The sequence below is a fragment of the Cucurbita maxima genome, unplaced genomic scaffold (genome assembly GCF_002738345.1).
Source record: "Cucurbita maxima cultivar Rimu unplaced genomic scaffold, Cmax_1.0 Cma_Scf00017, whole genome shotgun sequence".
NCBI classification, from domain to species: domain Eukaryota; kingdom Viridiplantae; phylum Streptophyta; class Magnoliopsida; order Cucurbitales; family Cucurbitaceae; genus Cucurbita; species Cucurbita maxima.
The window spans coordinates 2,724,129-2,743,985 of record NW_019272033.1 but is presented as its reverse complement, the minus strand read 5'-3'; the positions used below and the strand labels follow the sequence as shown (position 1 = coordinate 2,743,985).

Sequence of the window (19,857 nt, the reverse complement as noted above, 5' to 3'; positions counted from 1 at the left end):
TTTTTTTTTTTTTTTTTTTTTTTTTTGAGTTTACTAGTACCCTGTTAATTTGAATTTTGCTTGCTAATATTTGTTCTGTTTGCTTACCTTTTGCAAGTTCAACCTCAATGGTTGAGCATTAAGCATGGTGGTTAAGGTTTTTGAATCCAATTGATATGTTCTAGAATTTTGAGACCATCATATCTTGAGACATTTAAGAGCGTATAAGATTCTAAATACTTAAATATTGAAGTGAAGTTGACTTTATCGTTCCAGTTTTGACATCTATGAACCATGAGGGATTAAGGAATTTCAGGGTATGAAAAGGACAAGAAGAATCTGGTTGTTATAGATTCATAAATAGATGCACATTCTTAGTTCTTTATTAAAAAAAATGGTGTCTCCAATTAAAGCTTATATTTCTCCCTCAATTGGACGTTTATGCAATTCTTATAATTAATTTGATTTTATAACGTCAAAGGCCATGGTCATCAGTCGAAGTATTTCATTTTTTTATGGAATGGTTGGATTATTGGTAATATTTCAGAGGAGCAACGCCTCTTTTAAAGCATTTCAATATAGGCAATGGTAATAGTTCGATTGAGAACAATAATGGTTTTAAGTTTATGTTGTTGGGAGCTAACTATGTTCTTGTTCTTGTATAACTGATATGAGGATTATCTTTTACCCTTTATGTGTGTAAACATATGTTGAAATTTATTGATAGACTTGTTGAAGTGTTGATAACTGCAATGCAAGTAATCTCTGTAACCATCTTTTTACTACCATTTATATCAACGTTACCATCTTAATTCTACTCTTTCTTCATCGTTTAGTTGACGCCAGATGAAACTTAAGCGATTTTTCTGATGCCTATGCAGGAATTCCATGCGTATTTAGCGTCTTGACTTGTGACAACTTGGACCAGGTTAATATGATCCTAAACTGACTGTTAACAAGTATTTTACCTAGAGAATTGTTTTCTATGGAGCTGCATGATTTCTGATCATTATCTACTTTTTGCCACCTTTTTTTCTTTCTCCTGTCTGAAGGCTTTCAATCGAGCTGGTGGTAAACATGGAAATAAGGGTTCTGAGGGTGCTTTGACTGCTGTAAGTTGTTTAAGAGCAAAAATATATGGGAAAAAATTTACAATATATGGATAAAAAACGTTGAATCTGTTATTTTCATGTATGTATATATGTTTATATTTGAATCTTATCAGATTTTGCATGATTTACATTTAGTGGCTTTTCTTAGCTTCTGAGAAGTGACTTTTTCTTTTGTAATCCATTTTGAATGCTCTTATCAGGGTAAAAAATGCAAACTTCACAATCGAACATGTAATCATATTTCATTTGTCTGTATCCATATCCATGGATGTCTCATATCTGCATCCATGGCTTCATGCAAACAACATCACTGAAGCGATATTGTAACTTCCCGTCTCCGTCCCTATCCATGGGAACCGCAGCACACTCCTTGGGGTGATCTTCCTTTAGCAAATATTACAAGGAAGATAACTTGGTTTAGAGACGGGAAAACATGCCACAATCCAAAGATGCTTATGTTCACGTTTCTCCATTTTTTTCAGCATCAATTTGTTTGTTATAAGCATCATAGGTTGGTTGGTTATTGTGCAATCGACCATATTCAAACTATTTTTGTACCTAATATCCATTCCACCATTCTTTTATTGGAACTCTTGTGTATTCATTGGCCAATTTCACATTTCCTACAGATGGAGCTGGCATCGTTGTTCGAGTACAACCTGAAGTAGTCGAGAAACAGGATCTAACGTTTTCCACATTGCGGGTTTTCAGTCTTGTGATTTCTCTGTTGTCTTTGCTAATGGTGGAATGCTTCATCAAATTGCTAAAAGCCACATGATGTCTCAGGCAGAAGTCAGCTGAAACTGCTCGAGAGGAAGGAGTGTAAGTTCTCGTGATTTTAATTTTCAAAATTTCTCTGTTCAGCATTGTCTTTCAAGTTTTATGTTAGCATAAAAGATGAGGCGTTCACTTGTGGCATTGTGTTGTTTTGCAATGCGGAACGAACAAAGATTACATTACCAAAGAGGCGTCGTTATTCAGTTATAAATTAACTATGAACGTTCTATGGTAGCCTCTACAATATGGTTGCCTCCTTTTGAGTACATTTAATAGTGTAAAATCATCGAAATAACTTTTCAATAAAGGCACCTCTGAGACTTTCATTATTTGGGTTGATTTTTCCTTTTATAGATCCAAAGCAAATTCAATCACGCTTTGTGCATCTGGGAATATGAAATGATCACAACCATGAGTTTCATTATTAAAGCAAGAGATAAAAAAGAACAAAACATTCTTACTGGCCTCTGAACTAGCTTCGACCAAATCCAAGACAAGTACACTAGGTACATGATGAACGTTGTCAATACTAATGACCCAATATTAAGCTTCCTCTGTATCATTAATCCACATAAGCAGAGAACAAAAGATGATATATACCAATAATGTACACATCGTTCGGATTGAACCTTCTAATAACGGTTGCGCCATGTCTTACATTACATAGCATCATGTGCATGAGTCAACATAAGATATGACGAACCATCCATTCGAAATAGTGCACCTATCTCGAAAGTAGCCAGGTAGTCAACCACGAAGGCTAGAAAGAAAAATAGGCAAACCGCAAGTGCTTCGTGCTATCCCGTTAAAATGAATATCGACCACACATTTCACAGTGCTATCTTTCTCATTCTCTATCTCGTTCATTGTTTCGTTCTCGTTTCCTTTTTTTATTTATCATTTAAACGGGAGGGCGATGAAAGATGCAATACGAAAAGTCTTGCTAAGTAGCATTTAACTTGTGAAGCAAAAATGGAGGAAGATAATGCTCCAAAACAGCCATGAGCTCCCTACCTTTGCTTACCTCTTCTAACACACCACCACCACCACCAAGCCTCGTAGCAGCTTCGACCAGCTGCCCCCTCAGCTTTTGCGAAAACAAGTATCCATCCACTTTTACACATTCCCTATACAGCGGTAGGTAAGCTATTGCAACTCTCAAGGGTGGTGGAATATCCCTCAACGAAATTGGAGATCCACCCCACCTCAAAATCCGCACAAAGTTCAAGTAATTTTCTTGACCTTGTCTCAACCCGTCCAAGTAAGCCGCCTCCGACCAATGCTCCCGAAGAAACTCCCTAAGCTCCGGAGCAACAGACTCGTCACTCGACTTCGAGATACTGTCTGCAACAGCATATGTTGCAGAAGGATCGCCAAGAAAGTTGGAATGCAGGAGAAACTCCACACCATCAAGAGAACCACTACTCCGTTCCCCAGCAGCCTTTAGAATTTCAATGCTGAGGGCAGCGAGCACGTGTTGAGGTACGTGGGGAAGAAGATACGCAGCGACGTTAATTTGGCTGCTAGATGTGGCTGCTGTTAGGGCGAGGCAGAGTTCCATGTCCTGACAACCTCTTTTCACAAACCACTCGACAACCGGTAAACATCCCCTTTCAGCTGCTCTCATCAAAGGACCCAAAAAAGCTATGGCGTTACCCTCTTCCACCAAGCACTCCATTGTACCGATCTTACAGTAGTGAGAAGCAAAGCCCAAAGCCAGGTCAACATCAACGTCCAAGCTGTTCCTTTGAGCAATCTACAGACACATTCGACAAATCATAAAAAACAGGAAGAGATGAGTGTAAACCCCCTTTACACATTCCAATTCATGTAAAGGTGAAACCGAAAGAGATGACGTACGAGAGATTCTCAGACGTTCTTACAGATAACTCAAAAAATTTGTTTGTATCAATCACCAAATTTGCAGTAGAAAAATATAGACCAACTTTAGATAAAACTTAATATTAATGTAAAAAACTAAGGCTGCAAAAAGTACATGAAGAATATCAATCGAGTGAAACAATTGTATGAAGAAAGACTTGAAAGTAATTTCATTATGCTCACTATCAACTCCACCAAATCAGATATTTCTCAAGAAATAAGTAGCTGATATGAACATCATTTACTGTACCTGTAATAAAATGCGCACGAGTTCTGTGCTTCCAAAACGAGAAGCTTCAAGGAAGCACTGGTTAACATTGTCAGCGCCACCCTCCACCAGCAAACACAATAAGCCTTGGATTGCGGTTGCTGATATTCCAGTTGCCCATCCAGGATCAAATGAACTAGAAAAGAGAGTGAGTGGGAAACAAGCAGCGTCGAAGGCCTCCGTGAAATCTTTTCCAGTAAGTTGATTGCCAGCAAAATCTAGGAACATTTTGAAAGCAGATAACTGAAGTTGGATCTCGGCAGCCGAGCTCTGAGTCACTCGGTCCTTATTTCCTTGGCACCCAGAATGAAAACCTATGCATTTCAGAGCCCACTCGGTAAACTTTTGAACCTTTGTACCAGCCTCTGCTTTTAAGACCTCATCTCCATTGCATTCTTGGAGACGCTCACGCAACCTGCAATTAATGAAATGTCAAACGTAAGAACGTGTCCAATGTGCCAGGTAAAAACTTATTAGCTCGTTGCCCCACATTATAGACATTTTGATTAAAGGACAGTTGAGATCGAACTCACCAGCAGGAGTTAAGAAAGTGAATGAAAAACTAGTATTGAGGAAGATAAAAATGATGGAAATTATACAATTTGTACTAGACTACAAAGAAGAAAATGTATCTTGTCATGCCAAAAACATTAAGAGCACCCCCATCATAACAGAGCCGAGACTTGCATAGTTTAGTTATTTCCACATATATAGTTATAAGTAAGCTAATTCAAGGAAACCAAACGAAAGATATCAATATTTTCTAACTTCTCACAACTCGTTGGAAGTAGAGCATAATGAGAACAGAACTTAAATAGTTAGTGTTTAAGATTCAACATGAAACACAATGAAACATTAAGGGGCCCATTTGTTTTGATTGTGATTAAAACAACTCATGTAGTAATAAGAGCTTATCTTCACCTTTGTGCCATTACAGTTACGGTATCCGCAAGACTCATTGTTCGACTCTGGCAGGCAGAGACACACGAAGCCAGAAATGAGGTCCTTAGAGCTGCTCTTGTAAAATCATACGCTCCACTCACAATGATGTTCTTAATTAACCCAGTTATTCCATTAAGCTCTTGCTGGGTGCTCAAAAACCAGATTGAATCCAAGGTGATGCACAAAGCATCATTAAGCGTCTGATGATCTGCCAACGCGATCAAACTGTCTGCAAGTTCCCAATCATGTGAGCTTACAGCACCCTGAAACAACCGGCCCAACTCGAATCTGTCTTGTCTGCTAAGTTTCTTTTCATGACCGGACTTCCCCTTCTTTCCCTGCTTATAATCTGTCACAACAAGCATGGATTTGGGACTCTGTTCATTGGAATTACAACCAAAGGCTAGAACCGACTCTTTCTTCACAAGAGGTCCTTCTCTAGAGAATACAACACTACTTCCCTCGCCTTTCTCTGATGCAGGAGCATAAACATCGCTCTTTGGAATATCAATTCCATCCTCCTCAGTTTTGGTTTCCATATTTATGTGATCGAACATTAAAGCTTCATCAGCCACATTTTCCCTAATCGGAACCAAAACCTCTTTTTCCATCGGCCCACTTGATTCAATTCTGCGCCGCACCCCTCCTTCCAAAGAGCACACAAGCACCCCGAATCAAACAAGATTACTTTCCCGTCATCAAAACCCCAACATCTACAATCTCTTCAGCAAACTACTAAATCACGGTGCCCTCTAAAAAAGAACTGCAAAAATAAAAGAACAAACACCAAAGAAATCGGAATGTTAAATCCAAAGTCGAAATAAAACATCAAATAAACTGAACTCCAAAACAATCAAACAAAAAAGGAAATCGCCAGCATACCGTCCCAGTAAACAATAATAAAAAAATAGAAACAAGAAACCAGAATTTACATAAATCAATCAGCCAAAAAACCTCCCATATACGAGCTCCATAACAATAATCAATCTAAAACCACCACCACAAAACAAACCTAATTCAGAAAACAACACAAAAATCAGGAACAAGAACACATAGATGTGAAGAAAGGAAGAAAAGGAGAAACGATCAAACAAATACCTTAAAGCCGAGGGAAGTAGAAAACTAAAATCAAGGGCACCAAAAGAAAAAAAGAAAAAGAGAAAAAAAAATCGAATCCAATCCAATTGAAGAAGAAGAAGAAGAAGAAGAAGAAGAAGAAGAAGAAGAAGAAGAAGACGAAGAAGGATGAATCGGAGGCAAACCTGAGATTAAAGGTGGAGAGAGAAGCATGGAGAAACGGGAGAAGGAAGAAGAAACCCTGATCTCCGCTCCGTGTAAATTTATCGCTATTTTCCCTTTTTCTTTTATTTCTTTCCTATTTTCGGGGGTTTTTTTTTTTTTTTTTTAATAATGTTATTAATATTTATTAATATAAAATATTATAATTTTATTCCATTTTTTCAAGAATAAACTGAGGCCGTAGAAGCGAGTGACCGAGAGAGTGAGGAGTGTTTTTATATTTATATTTTTTATTTTTTAATTAAAAATAAACAAATAAATAAATAAAAATTTTGGAGAGTCATAGTCTCATAGGGAGAAGCAATTATTAATCGGTGGGGCCCACTTGTTGCAAAATACTCACGTGGGCCCCACCCTTAATCATTTCTCTTTAAAGTCTTAAATCTCAAGTTTTAAGAAGACGAAAGGCAGCAATAGTACTCGGCTGGGCCCCACCTCACCCCATTATTTTAGTTTTTTTCTACTTTTTTTTTTTTTTTTTTTTTGTAGAATAAAAGCAAATAATTTCTCTCTTTTTTTTTAGTGCAATTTTTTAATTAATTGTTAAATATATACTACAAATTTATTCTATATATTTTTTAATAAGTCTTAGATTTAATCTTTATTATTATTTTTTATTTATATGATATTTTTCTTACATAAAAATTATTATTATTACTATTTATAATTTAATAAAACTTAATTTTGAATGATTAAATTTAAAATTTATAAAAAATATAATGCTTAAATATATTTCCCTCTTATATTTTATAATATTTAATATATTGAATACTTCATATTAAATATATTTCTCCTTTATATTTAATATATCTAAATATTTATTTAAACGTTTCAAAAAAAATTTCAACTAAATTAATTTATGAACGTGTAATTAATCATTCGATTTTATTTGGTAATATATTTTACTATGTACCCAAGAGTTTCAAGTATATTCTATGATAAAATAGATAAATTGTGTTCAGTGATATAACCATTACAAATAAGTCAATCCTTCCCGAGTTGTTTATAACTACAATCGAGTTAAAAATCTTTTTTGCCCTTATAATTACATCTTATACTTTAAGTGCTAATGATTCAGAACAATTTGTTAAATTAGTACTTAAAGTACTCGTATACTTACTTTATATGGGAATAAGTGAATTCCATCTCGTAATATTATATCCCTAGCTCCCTATTTGTCCAATAAAAGATTGGAAAATCGAACCACGGAAACAACTTTCTTGATAATAATATAAGCTTAAACCGATCAAGAACAGATTCAGTAAACTACGTTCGAATTAATTAAGAACCAGGAAAGGCGTTTGAATATTGACCAATTCTTGCAGCCAATTTGGAATATTCCTCTCCCAACATTGAGAGACAGAATTCTTCGTGGCCCATTTAGCAATGTAGTCGTCGGCAGCAGCAGCACCATCTTTCAGCCCGCAGATCTGATCAAATGAAACCATTTTTCAAACCCTTTTTATAAGCAACACAGCCATTTCAATGATACCAATGATTGAAAAGAGGAAAATGGAGCAACAAAGAGCCATAATTGATGAAATTTTGATAGCCAAAGATGAAGCCAAGACTAGAAGATTGGTATCCCCTCCTCCAAAATTTCTCATACAGTTCTATAAATGAGTCGGGTTTAGTTGTCCGTAGTAGGACGTCTAGAGGTCAATAAACCCTTGAATATTATGCAAGACATGATCACCATCATCATCACAGTGTACGAGTTCGTACTCATTATCATAAATAAGGAAGTAACTCGATGTATATAAACACACAATATGCATGAGGTCTCTGTAGTTTTCAGAATGACACATCCCTAAATAATGTCAATGATGATGAATGTATGAAGGCTAACGTATAAGCGTACCTATCTTGTTTGGAAGTTCATTGTCTTAATGCACCGTGCATAGAGAAGGGCAAAGACGACTGTGAAGCCCACCAGAACTGCAGCCACAGGGCCCATAAAATCTGAGTGGTACCCATAATAGTCTTCAATATATGATTTGACTGTTGTGTCTTTTGCTCCAGGCACTTTGATAAGAGTCTCTACATCACCATACTGGGATGCAATCATCCCATATACAGTCCATGACAATGGGCAAATCCAGTAATACCATATCCACCATTTTGGGATTTTCTGAAATTTCAAGAGCATCAGAATGCATGAATGAATTGGGTGTTCTTCCAATTCTTATTGTTTAAAAAGTTTAAATTTAGTTCTTCATAATTGTGTTTATAAAATAGAAATATACTTACTGGTCTTGGGATGCAGAAGCCAGAGAAGAGAACGAAGAGTATATAGAAAGCTGCTGCTAAAATGGAGGCAACTTGGTGGTTTGGTGTGACAGAAACTGTCATCATGCCATAATATGTGAAGTAGAGGAAGGTAAAGAAGTTGACAAAGAAGAACCAGAAGAATTTTGCAGCTGTCCACTCAAAGTCAACCATTGCATATACGATGAGAGTATAGTAAACTGTCTGGACGAAGACGTATGGTATTTCGATTATCACCTGCATTGAAAGAACTTTGTGAGTTATGTATTCATCACTTGTTTGTTCTGAGAGATTGTTTTGAGAGAATGTGTGAGATCCCACATCGGTTAGAGAGGAGAATGAAACATTCTTTATAAGGGTGTGGAAACCTATGCCTAGCAGACGCGTTTTAAAAACCTTGAGAGGAAGCCTAAAAGGGAAAGCCCAAAGAAGACAATATTTACTAGTGATGAGATTGGGCTGTTACAAATGGTACCAGAGCCAGATATCGGGCGATGTGCCAGTAAGGAGGTTGAGCCCTGAAGGGTGTGGACATGAGGCGGTACGCCAACAAGGACATTGGGCCCCAAAGGGGTTGATTGGGGGGTCCCACATTGATTGGAGAAGGAAACGAGTGCCAGTAAGGACGCTGGACCCCAAAGAGGGGGGGAATTGTGAGGTTCCACATTGGTTGGGAAGGAGAACGAAACATTATTTATACGAGTGTGGAAACCTCTCCCTAGCAGACATGTTTTAAAAACCTTGATGGAAAGCCTAAAGAGGACAATATCTACTAGCGGTTTGGGCTATTAAAAATGGCATCAGAGCCAGACATCGGGCGATGTGCCAGCGAGAAGATTGAGCCCCGAAGGGGGGTGGACACGAGGCAGTATGCCAACTAGGACACTGAGCTCCAAAGGGAGGTGAATTGGGGGGTCCCACATCGATTCAAGAAGGGAACGAATGCCTGCAAGGACATTGGGCCCCAAAGAGAGGTGGATTGTGAGATCCCACATCAGTTGGGGAGGAAAACAAAGCATTCTCTAGAAGGATGTGGAAACCACTCCCTAGCATACGCATTTTAAAAACCTTGAGGGGAACTCGAAAGAGAAAACCCAAAGAGGATAGTATCTGCTAGCGATGAGTTGGGCTATTATAGAATGAACTTCAAGTTATATATTGGAAGCCATCAGCATACCTGAGCAAGGGCATAAGGTAATGCAGAATACATCCCCGCAGCTCTCTCTCGATAAAACACGGTTCTTTCGGTAGCGACTACTGGCAGTACGGTAGAGCAGTTGTTCACTCCAATAAACAAGACAGAAGAATACATTGCTCCAATAATCGTGTTTAGATCCTGTACTCCATCCCTAAGCCAAGTTTAGAATGAAAAACACCAAACAAATCAGTATTATGAACAAGAAAGCATGGTTCTATATAAGTGGCTTATGGAAACACTTACATTTTGGAGCTAACTTTCCAGAAAATGGTTCCCAACATAAGGGAAGCAGCTAAAGTGAAAAAAAACCTAACAAGGTTGTAATCAGGACTCCTCCAGTACGTCCATGACTGCTTCCACAGGCAAGATTTGAACTGCCCCCACATGGTTTGGGAGTATTGAGAAGCAAAATAGAGGTCTACTGATCCAGGTGGTGGTGTGCTTAACTCCTTTACTAATGCCTTATTTCGCCTGTTTATTAGCCATAATCCATATTTATCTACCTCTTAACTTTTAGTAACCACAATTTATAATTTGCATGAATATTGACTCACTGATATAAAGATGATGCCCTGTAATGTTCAGCGAAGTCCATTTTAAGCTGAACTTCAGCTGCTACTGAGGTAACCTCCAGCATCCAGGCGGCCGGATTGTACTTTTCCTTAATTTTCGACACTCCCGGAACAGCCTGCAATGAGCGAGTCCAAAATAAGTCAATTGATTCTCGGTTTTTGTAACGGCCTAGGCCCACCGCTAGCAGATATTATTCTCTTTGGGCTTTCCCTTTCGGGCTTCCCCTCAAGACTTTAAAACGCGTCTGCTAAAGAAAGGTTTCCACACCCTTATAAAGGGTGTTTCATTCTCCTCCCCCAACCAATGTGGGATATCACAATCCACCCCCCTTCAGGGCCCAGCGTCTTCGTTAGCACTCGTTCCTTTCTCCAATTGATGTGGAACCCCTACCAAATTCACACCCCTTCGGGCCCAGCGTCCTTCTGGCACACCGCCTCGTGTCTACCACCCTTCGGGGAATAGCCTCCTCGCTGGCACATCGCCCGGTGTCTGGCTTTGATACCATTTGTAACGGCTCAAACCCACCGCTAGCAAATATTATCCTCTTTGAGTTTTCCCTTTCGAGCTTCCCCTCAAGGCTTTAAAACACGTCTGCTAGGTAAGGATGTTTCGTTCTCCTCCTTAACCAATGTGGGATATCACAGTTTTGGTAAAAACGAAAGTGTTTCATACACCAAGAATTACCTCAAAATATTCGATTAGCTTCTTAGAATTGCGACCGAGAGGTCCAAAGTAGATCACTTGTCCTCCCCTTTTCATCAAAAGTAGCTACGCCAAAATCGCTTGTTTCAGTATCATAAACAGACATAGATAAAGATAGCAGTAAAAGAAAGGGAGTGAATTTACCTCATCAAAGGCTTCAAATATATCAATGCTAGGTTGGTGAATTGTACACACAACAGTTCTACCAGTATCCACCGTATTCCGAACCGTTCTCATTACAATGGCAGCTGCTCTTGCATCGAGTCCCGATGTCGGTTCATCCATAAAAATGATTGAAGGATTAGCAACAAGCTCGACTGCAATTGTTAACCTCTTTCTCTGCTCGGTAGACAGTCCTGTAATGCCAGGCAGCCCTACTATGGCATCACTAAGATTTTTGAGCTCCACCAGTTCCATCACTTCATCCACAAAAGCCTAAGAAATTAGTCAGAACGAACTTTAGCATATTCGGGTTACGTGTTGTTCATCAGAAAAAGTTAACATAAACTAATGCTCTCACCATCTTGTCCTTGTTGCTAACTTCTTTAGGGAGCCTTAAGAAAGCCGAGTAAATCAAGGATTCTCGAACCGTAACTTGAGGAGAGTGGATATCATTTTGTTCACAATATCCAGAAATTCTTGCAAATGTTTCTTGTTTCTTGGGAAATCCTGAAATTTTAATATCACCTTCAATATAGCCGCCTGTTTTCCTCCCAGCTAGAACATCCATCAGAGTTGTCTTTCCAGCCCCACTAACACCCATCAGTGCAGTGAGGACACCAGGCCTAAAAGCACCAGTGACTTCACGAAGTAGTTGAAGTCTATTATCTTTGACCCCTTGGTTCTTCATTTCCTGTTATGATAGCGGATGATCAACGAAACGATAAAGAAGAACGGTAAAGCTTGAAAGACGTCCAAAATCGACTTACAGAGGGCATGTCGACATAGTAATTTACAGTATCGAAGGACATTGCAAGAGGAGTGAATGGAAGAACCATTCCTCTCCTTGTATTGACAACATTGCTAAGAGGGGAATTAGTGTCTCTGTCCCCACCGCGTCCACTGTCAGAAGATCTGCTGCTCATTCGCCAAATCGTCATTTCTCCTGCGTAGATTTTCGAGAAAAAGTGAGCTGAATGAGCATGACAAATATTACGTTTAATTTTTTTTACTTCGTACGTGTGTTGTTCCCATCAGAAGAGGATAATGATCTAGTCATTGAATCTGTTTTTGACTCGGATTGTCTCGTAGTCGGTTCTTTTACATCCTGCTCGTATTCCAACTCTTCTGTTGATTCTTCTGATACTGTCGCCCGTGGCCTCCCAGGAGCTGTCATGTTGCTTTAAAAGAATTAGATTTCTACCCCTCAAATCAAAACTAAAAAGCTTTTGACACATTGAAAGAAATGCTCTTAAGTCTTACGGTTTAGGTACATAAGTGAAAGCGTGAAAAGGACATTGAAGAGGATTGTGAATCCCAAAAGAGCTCCAACTCCAATCCAAAACCAATTTTTATCTTGGAAGATATCAAAGTTCTTAAGCACAGCCAAACCCAACGGGGTTTTGTTGTCTGAAGCCTGCAAAATGAAGAACTTTTAATATCCTAGCCATACACAAACTAGATTTAATCCCATATTGTAACTGCCCAAGCCCACCGCTAGCAGATATTGTCCTCTTTAGGCTTTCCCTTATGGGCTTCCCCTCAAGGTTTTAAAACATGTCTGCTAGAGAGAGGTTTCCACACTCTTATAAGGAATACTTCGTTCCCCTCTCCAACCAATGTGGGATCGGAGAAACCCAGAGGGAAAAGTCCAAAGAGGACAATATTTGCTAGCGGTGGGTTTGGGCACAAGGACGTTGGGCCTCCAAGGGGGGTGGATTGTGAGATCCCACGTTGGTTGGAGAGGGGAACGAACATTCCTTATAAGGGTGTGGAAATCTCTCCCTACCAAATGCATTTTAAAAACCTTGAAGGGAAGCCGGAAGGGAAAATCTAAAGAGGACAATATCACTATTGGACTCAAAGACTCAACCGATGGTCGTTTATTTATATTCTTCGACGAGACAAACTAGCCTGAAGATGTTACGTTAAGAGTGACATACCAGCCTGTTCATCCACCTAGGAGCGAGCATTTCGTTTACGCCAATCGCATTGTAACCATAAGACATTGGTGAAATCCAGTAGCCCCAAATCCACCACTTGGGAATGTCACCTGTAGCAGCAGTACACACCTCTCGGGCGTTAGCTCATACATGAGACATAATTTAGTTGCATCGAAAATATGGAAAGGGTTTGTGTTTCTCCATTTTATCAATCAGGAGGATTACAGATTCACCTTTAGGAAGAGTGAAACCACCAAGCATGAACACAATTAAGAGAGTGAGAGAGCCTCCAGTGTTGGCAATTATCATGGTCCTGCAGCAACCAGCAATGAACCTAAAGAGCCCAGAAGCCACTAGTTGGACTAGAAACATCACCAAGTATTGCTTGAAAAACCTGTTTAAGAGCCACAATATTTGTACATATTACCAACAGATCAGAGAGAGAGAGAAAAAGGCACTCTTAACCCGATTCTCATTTACACGGAATTTGATTGGATGTTTTGTTTAAGATTTCTGAGAATAATATGTAACGAGGGAACAAAGATGTGTTAACTTTATTAAAATAATTATAATTAATTAAATTTTCATTTTTTAATAAATATATTAGGAATAATATGCCTTAAATTTTATTTTAGTTTAGACTATACCAATCCCTTGACCCTACAAAAAAATAATAATTATTATTATTATTATAAATATTATACTTTCAGTAAATAATTAATCACATTCATTTTATAATTCTTTTAAACAATTAAGTAAATATTTTAATAAATTATTTATTGATTTATTAAACTAAATAATTACTTATATTAATTTTCTTAAATTACTATTATTTAATTAATCGATTAATTAACTATATTCAAAATAAAAAGCAAAAGAAAAAATGGAACAAATAGAAACCCCACACTTTTAGAAAGATTGTGAAACATTTTCCTAAACAAAAATATTGAAAAAGTAATAATTTAATTTTCCAAATTAATATTCTATTCAAAAGTCCATAAATAAATAAATAAAATAAGGAGAATACCTGGAAGCTTCGGGAGCAAATCCAATGGTGTAATAAGTGAGAACCACCCAAACGAAAGATTCAAGCGCAGAGAAAGGGAGCCGAAGAAGAACAGTAGGGAGGGTGTAAGTCCACGGCGGGTGAAACAGAAGATCCCTTTGCTTAAAGAACACCGGCAGCCTCACAATCGTCAGCGCAATCTCCGCATATCCATTGAACATATTCACCATCATCGCGAAAATCAAAGCCCCAATATAAATCGCACCGTCTTCTTCATCCCGGTGATGCATTTTCGTCCTGAAGAACACCGTCGCGGCCACAAACCCTACCACGATTAGCTGAACCATCTTGAAGATATGAATGAACGAATTTCGCTTTATCAGTAGCCATTCCTTGTCGACGCAGGCCTTCAGAAGCTCTAATTTAGGGCATGAGTACTTTTTGTACACCAGCGCCGCTCTGTGCCCTAACGACTTGTCGTACGGGACTGACAATTCGTTTCCGATACTCTTCCCCACATGGAATCGCTTGAATCGCCTTGCAAATTCTTGAACCGTTATGAATCGGTATGGCTCGCTTTCGTTCGCCCAGTATTGCCTTTGGTCCTTCTTTGAGGTTACCTCTTGTAAAAAATCGGCGGTTCCCTTCCGGTCCGGGCATTGGAACCCACAGGATTGGAAGAATTCCAGTGCGTGTTCTCGTGGGCCCACGTACACGATCTGACCGTCTGATAAGAGGATGATGTCATCAAAAAGATCGAACGTCTCCGGAGTGGGCTGTAGTAAGGACATGACCACCGTAGCTTCCGTGAGGTGCACGATCTGTTGGAGGCACTTCACTATTTGATACGTCGTGGAGCTATCTAGACCCGTTGATATTTCGTCCATAAATAATGTTTTTGTAGGACCCACTATTATTTCACCTGTTTATACACGTCATTTATTTAAATGTACGGAAATTCCATTTTTAATTTTAAATTATCTTACATTATAACTATTTTATTTTTGTGCTTAATTAATAAAATATAGGCTTATTTTAGATTTTTTTTTTTTTTTTTAAGTTTAAGATTTTTATGATATTTTTATTAATTTAGTTTTTATTTTTTTAAAAAAAAGTATAAATTGACCTGTGGTTACTCGTTTCTTTTGACCTCCAGATATGCCACGTTGCATCTCATCTCCGACAATAGTGTCCTTACAAATATCAAGTCCTAATATCTAAAAAATTATACATAAAACATATTGAGTTAGCAGAAACATAGGTGGAAAATAGAAATATTCTTCCCAAATAAAAGCTAATGATACTAATTACTTATTTTATTTTCATATATCAAAAATAGGTTAAAATATGATTTTGATTTATATATTTTAAATTTCATTTAATGTTAGAAAATAAAATATTTAAATCCACTTACTTTGAGGGTGTAATCAGTAATCATACTACTTTCAACTCCTTCCATTGCTGTGGCCTAAAGCATTCAGGATTAAGAATATCATTAAATTTAATTAAATTATAATTAAGGATTAAGAATGATAATAAATTGAAATGACAATTATAACCTTCATAAACAGATCGAGTTCAGCCTCTGGCAAAATTCCGGCTTGCTTTTCTCTTCTTGCAAGCTCACTCAGTAATTCTAAATTATGCCCACGTAATTAGCTCCTCGATAATACCAATCATATTTTTAAAATATTTATTTTAATGACTTAAAAATTTATGTTAATATTATTACCATATCGAGTACCAATTCCTTGACATCGTGCTGAGAAATCAAGCGTTTCTTTTACTGTCATTTCTCCAATATGGATATCATTTTGGCTTATATATGCAGACGTTTTTTGAGGTACAAATTCGTTTAACTTGTTTCCATTGTATGTAATTTCTCCTTTAATCTGTTCATAAAAGAATACATACATTATAAAAATAAAAAGTGTTGGGTCCATACTCAATTATGGAGAGGCGAAATTAAAATATCCATTAACTTTGCAATTTATCTCAAAAAATACTTCAAAAGTTTCAATAATACTCTCCAAACTAAGAAATCTAAACATATTATATTTAGAAAAAAAATTAAAAAATAAATACCCTTACTTTCGAATGGAAACTATTAATATTTTATTTAAAAAATACTTAATTTTTAAAAGTGTTTAAAAATACTCTTTAACTTTTCCAAAATTTTATTAATACTTTCAAATATTTTCAAGAATTTCTAATCACATTTAAAATCTTTTAAAAACTTAAAAAACAAGTTTAAACTTTAAAAAAAAAATAAAAAATATATTTACATTAGTACTATATTTTAAAACATTCTTAAACTAAATATATATATATATATATATATATAAATGTTAAAGTAAAGTATTTTTAAAGATTTTTTAAAATATAGTACTAGTAATAAGTTCATATTTAAACTTATAAAAAAATATTAACAGATTTTTTTTAAGTTTTAAAAATTTATGGATATATTTTAGAGAAATACAAAAATTTAGGAGTATTTCCATTATTTTAGCTTGTATGTATGCATAGATACATACACACACATACATACACGTGTGTGCGTGTGTGGGGAATAAATACAAACCTTTAAATTTTGGTCCAACCTTCCCGCCAGCGCCAAAAGTAAGGTCGTCTTGCCTGATGATGGGGGACCCAGCAGCAAGCTCATCCTTCCAACGAAACATTTTCCAATTCCGTTAAATTATTATTTTTTTTTTAATTTTTTTCTTTATATATAAAAACTATTTTAAAATTCATATTTAAAAATGAAATAACCTTAAAAATAAAATCTTTAAATTTTTTTTTTTTTTTTTGAGACTTTTAAAGTTCCATGTTTACTCTATTTTTGTCATTAAATATTAAAAATAAAATATTTTAAATTTATATTTAAAAATCTTTAAATTTCATTTTTTTTTTTTTTTACTCTATTAAATAGATAACAGAGTGGAGCATACAAATTTTAACATAACATTACATTACATCATATGCTTGAAATGAATAGAACGTAACAAAATAAAATATAAAAAAAAATACCTAGAAGGTTTGACGATCCCGGAGACGTCTTTGAGAATGGTGAATTTGGCGGTCTTCGCCAAATTGATTCCGATCAAACTCAGAGCCGATTCCACCACATCTCGAATCGCATTCGGAAGACTAGGAAGTGCTCTGTTTCCGATTTGGCAATTGGCGTGTACCGTCAAGTTCTCGAATCTCACTTCAACAGTCGGCAGATTAATTCCAACTCTACAAATCAAATTTCAGATCAATCGAAAATCGAACGAAAAAATGAATCACGATTTCGTTCTTAATAACTTTACCGATCGATTCGATCTCTAAGTTTCTTCAAGAACTTCTCGTTATCTTCCTCTGCGACCTTGAAGGTACTTTCCATGAACATCCGCCGATCATCCATGTCGAGCCTCCGAACGTCTACCTGTTTGTGCAGAATGGCCTGCGATTGGCTGCTTCCGATTTCGCCGGATTCGGTGAAGGATTTGAAGATGCTTGTTCTTAATCGGTCGTAGGTTGGAAGTTTCTCTATCGCCGCCCATCGCAAAGCCTCTTCGTCTTCTTCGGCATGGCTAAGCCTTCTCGAATTTCTGCCGCCGGACAACACGTACTCGATGCTCCGGCCACTTCTTTGCCTAATGCTCCGGCTCCGGCTCCGGCTCCGGCTCCCCATTTTCCCCTTCTCTAGTTCTTCCATTTTCACTTTCTCTTCTCCTCTTTGTAGTCTGATGATTTGTTAAGCTAACTCCCTATATTTATAGCGTTTCTCGCCTCTGCCGTCATTTTGCATATTTTCAATTTTTTTTTTTATTATTATTATTTCCATAACACAACATATCAATTTTTTTAAAATATATAAACAAAAAAAAATTACTTAAATGAACAATAAAAATAATAATAATAATAATAATCATTTTCGTTATCAAAATGACTAAAACGACCTTTATTATTATTTTTTTTAAATATAATAATAATTAATAGGGAGAAATTTTTCTTGATTTACTGTCAAACGGAAATTCTCCACTTTGTTCGGAACATGTCTTTATAAGACCTCGATCCTACGTTAATAATAAATAAATATTATTCAATAAAATTACCATTTTTTAGATGTGACATTAAAAATTTATTAAATAAACTTTATGTTAGGCACAACCTATTTTTAGGAAGAAAAAAGAAAATGAGACTTCCATAAATATTTTTGTTTGAAACTAGTAGTTTGAATTAAAGAAGCATTAGGGTTGGGATGATTAATTATTATTATTATTATTATTATTATTTAATGTTATTATTCTATAAAAAACAAATCACTATAAAGTTTAGGAATAACTTCCTTCTTTAGTCACTCCCACCGTCAAAATTTAATCCACAATTTCCAATATGTTTTTTTTTCTATTTATAAACAATGGCCTAAATATTTCTCCTAAGAAATTTTCAAAAATTGTAATAATAATTTTGATCGGATTTAAAATGAAATTAAGTGTAAATGGCTACGAATCAATTCTAAAATTTGATTTATTAAAAAAAAAACTAAATATATATATATATATATTTGTTATTTTTACAATTATTGTATTTTTTGTCGGTTGAGGATAGTAGATTGCCTCTATATAATTTATAGGGTTTTAAAATTTATGTCCCATATTTTTTAATTTAATAACAAAAACATTATATTTAACCGAATTTAAATTTATAGTTTTTTTCATCCTATATATTTTAATGTCATTATTATGTTAAATTATTATTAAAATTTTAAAAAATATATTTTTAGACGTGTGTATATAAATTTTTAATCTTGATAAACTTCTATAACATTTTTATTTTATGTTTAATTAATTTATTGCATATAACATTTTTTTTAATTATTAAATTAGACATGGAATGATTCTAAATTTTAAAATTTACATAAAATATTTATTAAACTCAAAATTGGAGTAAATTAAAAAATTAAGTACTTATTACAAAATTGCAATAACTATTTAATTTTAATTTTTTTAAAATTAAACTTATCAACCTATGTTTTAAAAAATTAATATTAAATTACAACTTTTAAATTAATATTAATATTTTTTAATTCAACGATAAATTTCATGGTAGTTTTGTAATTTTTGTAATTTCTAAAATAAATTAATTAAGTTAGTAAAACCTTAATATGACGACATAATTTGTTTAGCTAGTTTTGCAAAACTCCAACAGCCAAATATCATAATTAATTAGCTAGTTTAATTTATTAATTTATAATTATGATTATTAATAATTGATGAATAATCATATAAAGGAAACGAGGATATTTTGGATTTTAAATAAAGTTTAAGAAAAATTGGATTAATATTGCCTTAATATAATAAATATTTAAAAATTAAAATCCTATGGTAATTAATGAAAATAGAAAGTCAAATAAAATAATTGATGAATGACGTCATTCAATTATCAATTTGAAATATATAAGGAACATTAATGACAAATTAATTTGAGTAAAATAATATTGACATTACAAGTTGAAAATATCAAACCTAGGTAGCCTTTTCTTTTTCTTTTATTAATGTAACATTTTTTTATTGTTGTTTTTTAAAATAGTTTAACCACTCCTTCATTAATTATATTATAAATTTAGTTGTTTGACTTTTTCCTTATTTATCTAATATATTTATTTTTTAAAGAATTGATTTATTAAATGTAATAAATATGTTAAAAACTTTTATAAATATGATTTACAACAAAAAAAAAAAAAAAAAAAAAAAAAAAAA

General features: G+C 35.2%; 3 protein-coding genes across 5 annotated transcripts in view; 1 reads left to right on the top strand and 2 right to left on the bottom strand.

Annotated features, from left to right (window-relative positions):
- Positions 1 to 2,109, top strand: part of LOC111492217 (6,7-dimethyl-8-ribityllumazine synthase, chloroplastic-like) — a 4,827-nt gene extending 2,718 nt beyond the window's left edge. The window contains exons 5-7 of the mRNA XM_023141490.1: positions 861 to 907; positions 1,032 to 1,091; positions 1,721 to 2,109. Of these exons, the coding sequence (XP_022997258.1) occupies positions 861 to 907; positions 1,032 to 1,091; positions 1,721 to 1,759 (146 nt within the window). The 3' untranslated portion in view covers positions 1,760 to 2,109. The remainder of the gene's footprint in view (positions 1 to 860; positions 908 to 1,031; positions 1,092 to 1,720) is intronic.
- Positions 2,110 to 2,305: 196 nt separating this feature from the next.
- LOC111492111 (ankyrin repeat protein SKIP35-like) lies at positions 2,306 to 6,329 on the bottom strand. Of its 3 annotated transcripts, XM_023141313.1 has the most exons (5): positions 6,058 to 6,134; positions 5,892 to 5,971; positions 4,939 to 5,722; positions 4,000 to 4,432; positions 2,306 to 3,624 (listed from the first exon to the last, which is right to left on the bottom strand). In XM_023141313.1, the coding sequence occupies exons 3-5, from the start codon at positions 5,568 to 5,570 to the stop codon at positions 2,812 to 2,814; spliced, it is 1,878 nt and encodes a 625-aa protein (XP_022997081.1). In that variant the 5' UTR covers positions 5,571 to 5,722; positions 5,892 to 5,971; positions 6,058 to 6,134; the 3' UTR covers positions 2,306 to 2,811. The 3 variants fall into 3 exon arrangements, with proteins under 3 accessions (XP_022997081.1, XP_022997080.1, XP_022997082.1); XM_023141312.1 differs by lacking the exons at positions 5,892 to 5,971; positions 6,058 to 6,134 and adding an exon at positions 6,222 to 6,329; XM_023141314.1 differs by lacking the exon at positions 5,892 to 5,971 and having other exon boundaries at positions 6,058 to 6,118.
- Positions 6,330 to 7,466: 1,137 nt separating this feature from the next.
- Positions 7,467 to 17,810, bottom strand: LOC111492090 (ABC transporter G family member 29-like). The gene is made up of 22 exons (XM_023141275.1): positions 17,422 to 17,810; positions 17,138 to 17,347; positions 16,689 to 16,773; positions 15,840 to 15,999; positions 15,667 to 15,743; positions 15,522 to 15,575; positions 15,234 to 15,324; positions 14,129 to 15,029; positions 13,335 to 13,495; positions 13,102 to 13,211; positions 12,422 to 12,575; positions 12,179 to 12,328; positions 11,929 to 12,104; positions 11,520 to 11,852; positions 11,144 to 11,434; positions 10,982 to 11,065; positions 10,279 to 10,412; positions 9,968 to 10,195; positions 9,704 to 9,875; positions 8,509 to 8,763; positions 8,120 to 8,389; positions 7,467 to 7,688 (listed from the first exon to the last, which is right to left on the bottom strand). The coding sequence occupies exons 1-21, from the start codon at positions 17,808 to 17,810 to the stop codon at positions 8,120 to 8,122; spliced, it is 4,485 nt and encodes a 1,494-aa protein (XP_022997043.1). The 3' UTR covers positions 7,467 to 7,688.
- Between the last annotated feature and the right edge of the window lie 2,047 nt (positions 17,811 to 19,857).